Raw genomic sequence first — 12,401 nt, 5'->3', positions numbered from 1 at the left:
ATCCCTCTCGGTTTCTTCAAAATTGTCTGCTGATGAGTGCATAAAGTGATGCTTCCTCAGTTCCAAACTCTGGCAGCTTCCTTCACAATCCTTTCTGCCACTTTGTAAAAGGTATATAGTGTATATAGAAGATTTCAGAACTCTCAGCTCTTACAGCAGTCAACAAACATGCTTTGAAAACCAGGCTATATATACAGATTTCAAACTCACAGCACCTCAACTTTTGCCAAGATTATGTAATAAAAGACTTTATTACTTAAATACTTGCAGAGGTTGACCTAGAAGATGTGACGATTTTAGCCTCAATAAATTTGCTAATTCTTTGTGTCTTACACCTGAAAAAATGTCAGTAAAACTTAAAAATATAGGGAGACTTTTTATTGCACATCACTGTTAAACCAAAGTATCAAAAGCTTACAGAATTCAGCTTGCCAAGCATTTCATATGGGTACACTATGAATAAAACAAATAACATACAGACGTACTTTAACCTTTACTGGGAAGCTCACCTAAAGAAATGCAGTATTTTCTGGCTTAAGCTCTGGTAATAAGAACAGTAAGATATCAAAACCTACCTGAACATTAAATAAATTAAACTAATTCATTAATCACTCTTAAAAAGATTATCTTCACTTCTAAGTTTTAGAAACAAGCTGTGGGTTAACTTAATACTCACTAAAGCTCAGCCACAACATGAAACACAATTTAATACCTAAAATTTGGGTGCAGTTCTCAGACAAGGTTTACTCAAGCTTTTGACTCTCTATGCACCAGCCTTTCAAACTCGTCATGATTTCTGATGCCCTGATAATTTTCATCTGTTTTATTTACCACAAATAGCACTAAAGATTCTCAAAAGAGACTATTGTATTTACACTGAGAATTCAAAAGGAACCACTGCATTAATTTTCCTATCATTAGGCTATCCCCAGGCTCCTATAAGGAATAAAGCTGTATAAATTAAGCTCTATCACTATCACAAACATAAATGATTTCACAGAAGCCTAGCAACCATCTCTCTCTCAAAAAACTGCCTTTTTAAAACATCACTCTTGTAATCATGGTTTACAAATAACAGATGGGCTTGAGCCAGACAAACACAAACCCCTTCAAAGCTCTTGACCTTCTCACAAGTAGTTCCATAAATTCACTCAGTCATACCCAGTGTATTTAGTTATCAAACTCGCACTGCATACAAAAAGTACAAAACACACATCTCAAAAATTCTATGTGGGCTGCACAACTTTGTTATCAGAAATCCAAATAGTACTCACCACATGAAGGATTTTGTTCTCTGTTTCATATACTGTGCAATCCTGAAAAAGTAAAGCAGAAAAAGCAGGTTAAATTGGTCCAATCATTTACCCTTCCTTGACTTATCCTTAAAATAATTCAACTGAGTTGAAAAGTCTCTAGGATGAAACAAAATATTTCGAAGACTTAGACAGAATGGAAAGAAAGTGTGAAGCCACTACTGAAAGGACAGGAAATACTGGCAGATGTTTGCATCTATTCACTAGTTCTAGTTGCTTCTTTCCTTGAGAGAGACAACCCTCTCTCCACTTTACATGCTTTTGGCATGTTAGTCACATGCCTACCACACAAGTGCCTTCCACCAGCCATCCCTGGACATGTACAAAAATGGTCTGCTCCTAATGGCAATACTGGAAAACAGACACCAGCAACAGGCTTAAGTGACTGAGATGAGCAATTCTTGCTGAGCTGGACTGGTATTTTTGCACACTCTGAAGAAAGGAAGGTAAACCTTTGTGGAGAGGGAAGAGGAGTTGATAGTTCATAACACACCCTGAAAGGAGAGAGGAGAAACACGGCACACACAGCCCACAGGAACGCTGAGGCGCACACACCCCGCTGGGACTGAGCGTGCGTTCTCGTGTCCTCGTGCAGCATCTGAGAGCTGCCACAAGAAAGATCAACAGGTGGGAGCCTGGGAGTGCAAAAGTGACAGGCCAGAATCTCAGTGGCTATAAGGAAATGGAAATACCAAGGTAGAGAGCACGTGGAAAACAACCAATATTGGTGAAAGAACCACTCTTAAGTTCATTCAGGTGCTGTAACTTTGTAGTAACAAGTGCAAGCTGTGTTTAGAACAGATGCTTTATATCCTATCAAACCACATGAAAAACGTGACTAAGTTTTCATATTTCAAGTCTCATTTTAAAATCAATTCATCCTGCTAGAAAACCAACTTTTTTATATGCAACTGTTTCACAAAAAAACCCACAAAAACACAAAAACAAACAAAAAACCCCTCACAAACAAAAAACACACAAAAAAATCCATTAAACACTTCAATTGTTACTCAGGCAAGAAAAGCCAATGTGTTCTTAAGCTTTATATAAAGGCACCTATGCAGAAGCAGCAGGTTGATCGGGGAGCATTTTCCTAATAACAGCTGCTGGCATTCAGGAAACATTTGCCAGTAAGTATAGCCGGAAAGCAAATCTAACACATTTAATTATATGCAGACATCAATGAAGTATTTGCAATCTTAGTAGCAAAACACACATTTCATTGTTGTATGTGGGAGGGCATGTAACATTTTCAATCTGGATACATCTATTTTCTGCATGGTTACTTATGAATCATTTTGCAAAAATAGCAGGAAGAGATTGCAACATTTATATTAAAGGAAAAAAGTGGTTTTAAGCAGACATAATAATTTCATTGGTAATAGGAAGAGTTTACTATAAGTTTAAACACTCAGTTTAAAGAGGATACTGTTTGAGAAGTCTCACTACTAAGGGAAGAAGGATTCTGCACTCTCAGATGCTGTAGGGGTTTATTACAATCAAGAAAGCAGTGAATAATAGAGAAATACTGCTAAGTCCATGAATTGAAACTCCTCATGATCATTAAGGAAGCTAAAGAAATATGCTTTTTTTTTCTGACAAACCAAGATTATATGTGAAAAATCAAAATATTCTGAATCCACAAAAAATAGTCAAACAAGTGGAAAACTTCTCAGGCATCCAAACTATGAATAGATTCACCCTGAATTTCCCTCCTCAACACACAATTCCCTACAAATTCAGGTGGAGGAACTGTTAAACAAGTTCATCACATAGCAACAGCAGATCATTGATACTACATCTTCACATTCAGGCAAGAGAAAAATTAACAATTCAGTAAACCATAAAAGACAGAAAGACTAGTGGATAGCAAATACAATGCCTAAATACAAAAACCGATTCCAAAATACACTTCTTCCATACACAAATGACATCCAACTAAACACAATTCAAGCATGAACTCTGGGAAATGTGCAGGAATGTCAAGAACCATGACGGCAAACCCCAGAGCAGCCCTGAAGTCTAGGATTCAAAAAACCCTAGGAAAAGGTCAGCAAGCTGATCCCTGCAGCTTGTTTCCACTTCCTGCAGCCACCCCTGGAGATGAGGGCTGAGTCTGCTGCTGAACGAGCCCAGGAGCAACAGCCACAGGCCACTTTCCCTCACGGGGAATGGTTTATTTCCCCTTTGCTGCCTTGTGCTTTATCTTTAAGCGAGGGCTGAATATAGCTGTGCCCACCCTCCCCAAACCCCCCTGGGGTGGAATGGTAGGCTGACTGCTTTTTACTGGGGGCCTTTACCATTCACAGTTATTGCTTTTTCATCCCCATTTCATTTCACCTAAAAGAGCTTAAAGCACTTGAGAACTATAAAAAAAGTCTCTAACTGTGCAATTAGAAATAAATTTTTATTCTTAGTAGCATACCACCCACACCTGGAGAATGGCTTTTTCTTCCATACAAGCCTATATCTTACTCCTGAAAGATTTTCTTTAATATCTGTTTAACTAGGGTATCAAAACATTGCAATTAAGGTAAGAAACAGATCATATGCAAGTTTAACATCAACTTTTTTCTACTTTAGAAAAGCAAGAACACACACACAAATCTGCAACCAAGCTTTACTCCTACACAAGCTAAAAATTTGCTATTCACTTAGTTAAACCAATACTGTGATTATCCCTGAACTGAAAGGCACAGTTACAGCAAGGAGGAGATGTATTACTTCTACCTGTTTGTTCTCTGAACTTTGCTTATATATTCACTGCATACTGTAAGTACAGCTAGGGTATGTGATGATCTAACCAACCAATCAGAACTTCAGCTTGTTTATCTTCTTCAGTAAGTTTATCTTCCAATTTTGGATTATTTTCTAAAACCTTAATGACACACATTGTTAATAGAGAAAAAAAAATGTTCTGTTAATTTACACTTCCTGAAGATGTGGTCAAATACTGGCCATTAGTAGTCTAAGGGAGAAAAATGGCAGAATATCATCCAGAAGAAAAAGGAGAGAAATAAAAAGGAAATATGATGGAACAACTTTATGACTAATGTCACATTTTCATGGTCACTCTTTCCAGCTCTGACTCGTGCATACAAACGGCAAAAAGGAACCTTTGTCATCCAGCTGGAGCTAGGACAAAATCCTAAAAAAAAAAAGAGAAATAAGAGCTCCAAAACTGGAAGGAAAAAAAAAAAAATAAGGGAGGAAAAGCAGCAAGATCAAACCACACAAATCAAGGAGAGGTTCTGCATTTTCAATCCCAGTATAATTTCAAAATCTAATCTTAAGACTAGCAAGACCTACACTACACTGTAACTAAGAGGCATTGCTTGTTTTTTCCAGAATTCTGGCCTTCATAACCAAAACTTCACATCTCTAAAAAAAAAAAAGTTTTAAGTTGTGTCTGCACAGATCCTACCATAATGTCATAAGGAATAATAGCTAAGGACATTTAAATTAAACCCACTGAATCAGACAGCACTGACTGGTGACAATACAGCAAAATGTACACGTCTCACCAATCCTACCCCAGAAATTGCTGGAACAAATCAGACATGAGACAGCATACACAAAATACAAACATCTGGGGAATTATTTTGTTTTTAAAAGCAGTGCTTCTGATGCTTTATTCCCTTTTTCTTTTTTCCTTCTATCCTCAGTATTACCACCTTCTTTTTAAACAACTGTCTTAATATCTCATAGAAGTGGGAAATGGGATCAGCTAATTACACTAGTACCTTTCTTGTTCTTTGTTTTCTTTGCACCCACATTGATTACATCTCAACTGAACTCAAAATGTGAAGAACTGAGATACAGACAATTTGCCAACTCATCCTACTGCTCCCATGTCCCACAGATAAAAAACATTCATGCAGTTCTTAAGTTCTATAAGTGTGGCATAAATATTTTGCAGAAAACATTTCTATTTTTGCATCTATATGATCTGGTTTACAAGTCCAAGTTGGCAACCTGTCAAATTACTTATTGCAATTACCTGTCAAGCACTTCTCTCAGGATACTTGCAGGCTATAATCTTAAAACTTTCTATCATTATTACCACTACTACAGATATTATTATTATTCATGGTTTTGTCATGTATTCCAGGCAGCTGATGCACTGCACTCTTCTTGGCAGTCTTAAGTTCCTGTCAGCTCCAGAACTTTACTTCACAAGAAAATTATGCTAGTTCAGAAAATGAAATATATACATAGAAATAGTTAATGGATACAAAAAGGGATAAATGCAGAAATATATGCATTAAATCTTTCACCAACATTTCAGCATTTCTAGTAATCCTTAGATCAGAGTATCCAAGAGATGGCATGGACTCCTTTCACTGTCTTTTCTTGTTCAGCAGAATGCCTTGGTTGCTCATGTATATGTAGTCATCCTAATTTATTTTTTCCTATAAGGCAAGGCAAATTCCTAGGCAGAACTGATATAGAAGCAGACTACATGATTTCCAGGAACAAACCCAAATGTCACAATTATCAGGTAACATATTAACCCAAATGTCCTTTGTAAATTCCTATGACAGTAGCATTGTCTAAAAAAGCAGGCTGTGAGATCAATTCAACTGGAGCAACTTATGAAGAGCAAGAGCTTGCCATGAAATCATTAATTCTCTGGGTAGCAATTATGATGTTTGTGGTGGAGCTTCTTCACCTATTTCTTTATTTATTTTTCTCTGTAGCCCAACTGAATTTACAGGAAGCCAATATACATGTCTACACTAGTGAATTTTGCACTGTTTTTTCCAGTATGTTGCAGATAAAAATGTAGGTAAATGTGTTAGGAACACCATTTTAAAAATGGGAGTAAAATTACCTAGAAAATACATAGGAAATCCCCCTCATCTTCCATGTCTAGTTTAGAGAGGGCACAAACTATATTTTACATACTGCTTAAAAACACATCTGATGAAATTATTGTTACCATTGTTTTTCAAGTCATGTAAAATATTCTAAGCTATGTGACTCCAGTTTTCTATTTGTAACAAAAATAATGAATTACATTATTGTTTAAAAGAAGGTTCAGACTCTCATGAATTGCCAAACCTTCAGCATAAAACTCTCTTGAGCAATGTAGCCACTGGATGGAATTAAGCCAAACCATCCTTTAAATCCCTTTGCTTCTCAAATTGATTAAAACTGTAACTTAATATTTTAATAGCAGTGTAAGTCAAATGGATGATCTGTCGGTCTTGCTACTTAGCAACAATAAAAAATAATTAACTTGAGAATGCCCAGATCATAACTTCCAGCCCCTTCAGTCTCAGTACTGCAAAATAATTTGTTTGGCTTCAAGGTGCCAAGTGTCACTAGGTATGGGGAATTTATGTCATTGGCTCTTGAAGGGCTCATTAGGTTTGAATTCTGCTCATCTCAGCTATAGCAAACGAGCCACAAGACAGGCTTGCTGGAGTCATCACCAAAGGTTCTCACAGAACTTCTCAACAATAATGACAAAAAAGTCTAAAGCTTGGCCAACACATGAAGGTGGTAAAAGTTTTATAACCTTTGGTGTACTTTTGTTATCATCCTTTATCACTTTTCACAAAGACACTGGTACATAGCTTCCAAACAGATACAAGGGTAAGACAGGTTGAGTTCATTTAGCCTTTCACTAATTAGAAAATACATGGAAAATATATCGAATACAGCTGATGGCAGTAATAAACAACGACAGCTTTGAAACAGATTTGAATGATATCCTAGAACGGTTTGGGCTGGAAGGGACTTTAAAGATCATCTAGACCCTCTACCACTGCCATGAGCAGGGATGGCACCCACTAGACCAGGCTGCTTAGGGCCCCATTCAGCCTGGACTTGAACACTGCCAGGGATGGGGCATCCATAACTCCTCTGGACAACCTGTGCCAGGGCCTCACCACCCCCACACTAAAGCATTTCTTCTCAATATCTAATCTAAAACTGCCCTCTTTCAGTTTAAAGCCATTCCCCCTTGTCCTGTCTCTACATGTCCTTGTGCAAAGTCCCTCTCCAGCTCTTTTGTAGCCCCCTTTAGGCACTGGAAGGCGCTATAAGGTCTCCCTGGACCATTCTCTTCTCCAGGCTGAACCACCCCAACTCACATGGCCTGTCTTCACAGTAGAGGCATTCCAGCCCTCTGATCATCTTTGTAACATCTTCCGGAATCCTTCCAACAGATCCACATCCTTCTTACCTGGGGGCCCAGAGCTGGATGTAGCACTGCAGGTGGGGGTCTCACAAGAACAGGAATCATCTCCCTCGACCTGCTTTTGAAGCAGCCCAGGATATGGTTGGCTATGACAAAATGTTGTGTTCTGCAGAGCGTGATGATTAGAAAACTGATGGATATTATGGAACCCTGTTTAGACTGTGATTTATAGGTATGTCTGGGTAATTACTGGAATAATAGAATACAAACTGGCAGATATACAGCTCTGTTCAACCCCCTCCTCCAACGCCCCTCTAAAAGGACAAGCAACAAAAAAAATTAAATGCCCCAAAAGCTACAGAAGCTGGTAAGCAGGTAACATTGTCCTCTGGCAACATGCTAGGGAATAAGAGCATGACACAGTCAGCAGTTTCCTGATGTGCTTTACCACATCTTATATTTTAAGAGGTCTGGCAGGTCATTCAATACAAAAGGTATGGGCCTTGGGAAGACTGAAAATTACAAATGTTTGGAACAGAGAGAGGGGGAAAGGAAACACCTTTCTTCTGTCTCTTACCTAACTAAAATGCAATAGCAAGCTCCTCTAAGCTATACAACACCCAGTGCTTGCACAGGTAACCCTTGGCTGCTGCCACACAAAATTAATTTTTTAAATTACACATACACTGTTAAAATCTACACTGTATTTCTAAGTAACCATCCCAAAATATGCTACTTCCATGACTTTCTTTCCACTGGTCTGCTTAAAAAGTCTTCAATTATGGCTGTTTCAACTGTGACAGTCCCAGGGAGCTCTATCCTCAACTCTCCCCTTTCTGCAACCCCCTCCCTATTGCTCAGCAGCCTCCTAAAATCATGCTGCTTTAATTATCATCTCTGTGCGGATGAGTCACAGATCTCTCAGCCCTTCTGTTCACATTCGCAGCTCAGAATCTCCTTCTGGATATTTGCCACCAGCCCTAACACAGGATGCTGAAGAGCTGAAATCACGTTTCTTCTTCAACACTCCCTGTTCCCCCTTTCTTTCCCCATCTCTGTCAACAGCTCCACCACCTTATGTCCCACAAGCTCACAACCTGGGTGCCATTTTCAACTCCTCTTCGCTTCCCACACAAATCCTGTCGATTTTATTCCCACTGCCGTTCAGAAATATTTGCTTGCCTTCTCACTTATGCTACAGCTATTCAATTCTTGCAGTTTCTTGCCACTGGGTCTACAGCATCCTCATTCTATTGTAATTAATTCCCTTCCCCTCCACACTTAAGCCAGAACTCATTTGAACCTGCAGAATCCCCTCTGTCCTCCCCCACTGGAAACGTGCATAAGAACTGAGAGAGGTGGGAGACAGCAGAATGGTGAGCAGGCATCATAGAAAGAGGAGAAGGAAAAAAATCTCTGTTTGGAAAACACAATGCAAGATACTACAAAAAAGGACATTTCTTATGCTATCTACACACATTTTAGAAGTCTAGAGCATTTCCCTGAAAACGCAATAAACCTGCAGTACTCTAAGTTCATAACCCTTGTGTACAAACTAATAGCAATTACCCAGCTTACTGAGTACAAAGAATTGCTTTAATTTTATTTAAACAGTCTGTGTGGAGTGGCACCTATCACCATAGTAACAGAATACTTAATGTAGAAATTTAATACAACTTACATAAATCACCCACAGACCATGCAACTACTGGGAAAAATTGCCTGCTGGATTAAGAGATGCAATGGGTACACTAAGCTCTTTTATTCTATCTTTCTGAAGTAATTTTCCATTTCCAATTATTTCTCCCTTCTGTAAAAGACATCACGTTGCTTTCCTTAGGGATCTGGTCACATACTAATTCTTACTTTGCATGTAGAGAGTTACACCTCTGCCTTGTCTCTAAAATGAAGCAGTGCACCATTCGGTCAGAAACCACAGCCAGTACTTCACCACCAACTAAAATCATTAATACTTGCTCATATATCCTGCAGAATCCAAGTGCTTGCATGGCCTAAGTCAAATTTCAGCTGCTCAGACAATTTCTCTACTTGGTGACATTCTCAGCAGGCAAAAAAAAAATCCACTGAAACCATCAACAGCTCAGAGATTGGAATTGATGAAAAAATTGTCCATCCGAAGGAAAAAAAAGTCAAAACACTCTCCATACCTCTAAATAAGCCTCATGCATTCAAAACTATTTTATTACTGGCATGCAAAATAGAGCTTGTAGCACAAGCTATTGTGCAGTACTTAAGTTTTCAGTGTCACTTCCAAGACAATTTAGAGGTAAATAACTTCTTAATTTTTCAGTTCTGCTTTTCTTCTGATACTGTCATGGTAAATAACTCTTGTAGCAAAATATTTCATGTTTTACATCTGCCTAGGTGTTTATTTTGCCAACAGAAATATCAAATTAATTGAACTGGAAAATGTAATAAAATTTAGGCAGACGGCATTCCAGGCTCAACTACAACTTCAATGTTTCGTATCAGATCATCTAAAATGTATGTATTTGTAATGGATTTAAGCAAACAAACACACACACATTCCTGAAATAAAGACAGACACTACACTGATTTATGCTTAAGGTTTTTACTAGCTACTTAGTAACACATGGTTTCTGGAACTCACTGGAATCCTGCCTCACTGTACCCGGTTACAGAGACTGCCCTGCCTCTGGGAAGGAAGGGCAGCTTCCAAAGTGGAAGAAATGCAGAGTCTCAGGCTTCACATCTACTGATATCACCAACACAATACATCATCATTAATCATGAAATTTACCATTTATGAAGAATTACACAGTAAGCATGACACATCCTCTGTGTGCCCCTCTTCAGATGGAAACTGATGTCACTCAGTGTGCACAGACACAGTGCCCACATAAGTCTAATAAAAAAAGCTTTTGTTTAAAGGAAACATGAGATATAAACCATATTTTCTCTCCTGTCTACACTTTATCTCAGTTTTCACCAACTTTCTGCTACTTTCTGTATGTGATTTCATGAGTGGGTTCCACAGTCCCTGACTCCTTCACTATCACCTTGACACAAACCCCATTTCTTGGAAAAAATTAACAGCTGCATTTGTCTTCGAACACATGCCCTGTAAAAAAGACTACCCTTTTTTCAAAAATTATTCTGCTTTGTGCTTCCCTTTCCCCCCATGTTCAGGGACTGTTAATCATTAATCTGGAAGAAAAGCAAGCAAAAACGAGCCTGAAAATAACAAAACAAGCCAATATCAACTCATTTTTGCTTTCTGGTCACTAAGTCTTTTACATACTAAGCAACACTGAGTATTTTGGTGGCTTTTGGTTTTGTTTCATTTTCCTTCCATCCCATAGGAAAAGAAATTACTTTCTCTGAGAAAGGAAAAGAAAACAAATTCACCTTTACAGGGCGGCAGCTTCATAAGCTACTTTGAAAATGTCACATCACAGACATACACAGCAGCACACAACTTTAGGAAGAAAACCCCATACCTCTTTACAGCATCTATCTCAATGACAACTAATGAGTCATCAAATTAGTTCTGGTAGAGGTTCATCCCAATAGACTATTATTGATGTTTTAATCTTTCATCTATTTCATGCCTAATTCCATTTCAAAAAGCACTTCAAAACTTACATCAAAAGAGAATATATACACAGGTAAGCCATTTCAAGGAAAAAAAAAACCCAAAAAACTGTGTAATCAAATAGCAGAAACAAACTACCAGAATCAGAAAAAGGCATCAATGCTAAGTACCTTAGGCACTTTTTACATTACATTAAATTACATCTGAAATTTTCCATAGAAGTGTGCTTTAAGAGAAATAAGACATTCTACTACAAAAAAGAGAACAACATAGCTAAAGAGCATAAATTGAAACTACTTTGATATAGCTTCTTGTAAACAAACAATAGTTTTGTGCTTCCCACAATCCTTTAGTTTCTATTTTTGACTATATATACATTCTACAGGCATTACACATTGACTTCTAAAAAGTCAGGAGAACAGCTGCACAGATCAATATGTATTTTGATATACCACTGTGGAGAGCTGCTTTGAAACCTATGCAATAGAAAATCTTGCATAAGAGCAGCACTTGAAGGATACAAGGTGTGTCTGAATTCCTGCCAGCATTACTTACAATAAGTTGCAACACTCTCATATGAAGACTCTTTCACATATATAGGCAGATGCTGCCTGTGAATTGTTTTCAAGGGGAGCTATTTAGTTATAACTTTCCTCCACATCTATCTAGCTACCTACTTGAACACTTATCCCTTATTTGAACACTTATCAAAAATGGGGAGTTATGTATAAACAGTGTGCTATGCATATATATAAAAAAACTTCTAGAATCTGGCCTCCTCATCATGAAGCATGTTTATCTAAAAAGGGGGGGAAGGAAGGGATTATTACCACAGCAGGTTAACAAAGTTTTTTCTGCAAGCATTTGCTAATAAAGTTGGGATGGAAAGAATAATACTAAAAATGCAAATAAAACACTTTAAAATTTAATAAGCAATGGTCTCCAGCAAATGTGTTGCTTTGAAAATCCTTACAATCTAGTGGCAGCTTTAATGATGATCCAATCAAAGCTTCACACCACTAAACTATTAAAACCATTTTATTAGCTAAAGATTCCTCAGGTAATTAGCAATTTGGTATAACCTGAAATTTTAAAATTCTAAGCTATATTTAGTGAGTCCTTAAAGCCCGTAATAATTAGGATTTAAAAACAAAAGTGAGCAATTTTGAAAGAAAAGATTATACGAGAGATAATTTGTAAGACTGGTACTCAAGATATTAATCTTTCTTCTTCATTCATGAATTTGATATTGTCCTTAACAAATGAATAGAACCACTTTATATTACTGCATTTGGATTCTGAGTCAGAGCAGGGGAGCTAAGAAGGTAAATTTCCATTTTATCCTTTTAACTGGAAAACAAGC

The 12,401-nt window shown here is 37.7% G+C and overlaps 1 protein-coding gene across 5 annotated transcripts in view; it reads right to left on the bottom strand.

The window, feature by feature from the left end:
* The window catches only part of CNKSR2 (connector enhancer of kinase suppressor of Ras 2), a 206,980-nt gene that overhangs the window by 131,487 nt on the left and 63,092 nt on the right, over positions 1 to 12,401 (bottom strand). For all 5 annotated transcript variants that reach the window (XM_063392931.1, XM_063392932.1, XM_063392933.1 and 2 more), the window contains exon 5: positions 1,275 to 1,316. In XM_063392931.1, the coding sequence (XP_063249001.1) occupies positions 1,275 to 1,316 (42 nt within the window). The remainder of the gene's footprint in view (positions 1 to 1,274; positions 1,317 to 12,401) is intronic.

The sequence above is a fragment of the Prinia subflava genome, chromosome 3 (genome assembly GCF_021018805.1).
Source record: "Prinia subflava isolate CZ2003 ecotype Zambia chromosome 3, Cam_Psub_1.2, whole genome shotgun sequence".
In the NCBI taxonomy this organism is placed as follows: domain Eukaryota; kingdom Metazoa; phylum Chordata; class Aves; order Passeriformes; family Cisticolidae; genus Prinia; species Prinia subflava.
The sequence above is the reverse complement of the archived record's forward strand: the minus strand, read 5'-3'. Positions and strand labels throughout refer to the sequence as shown.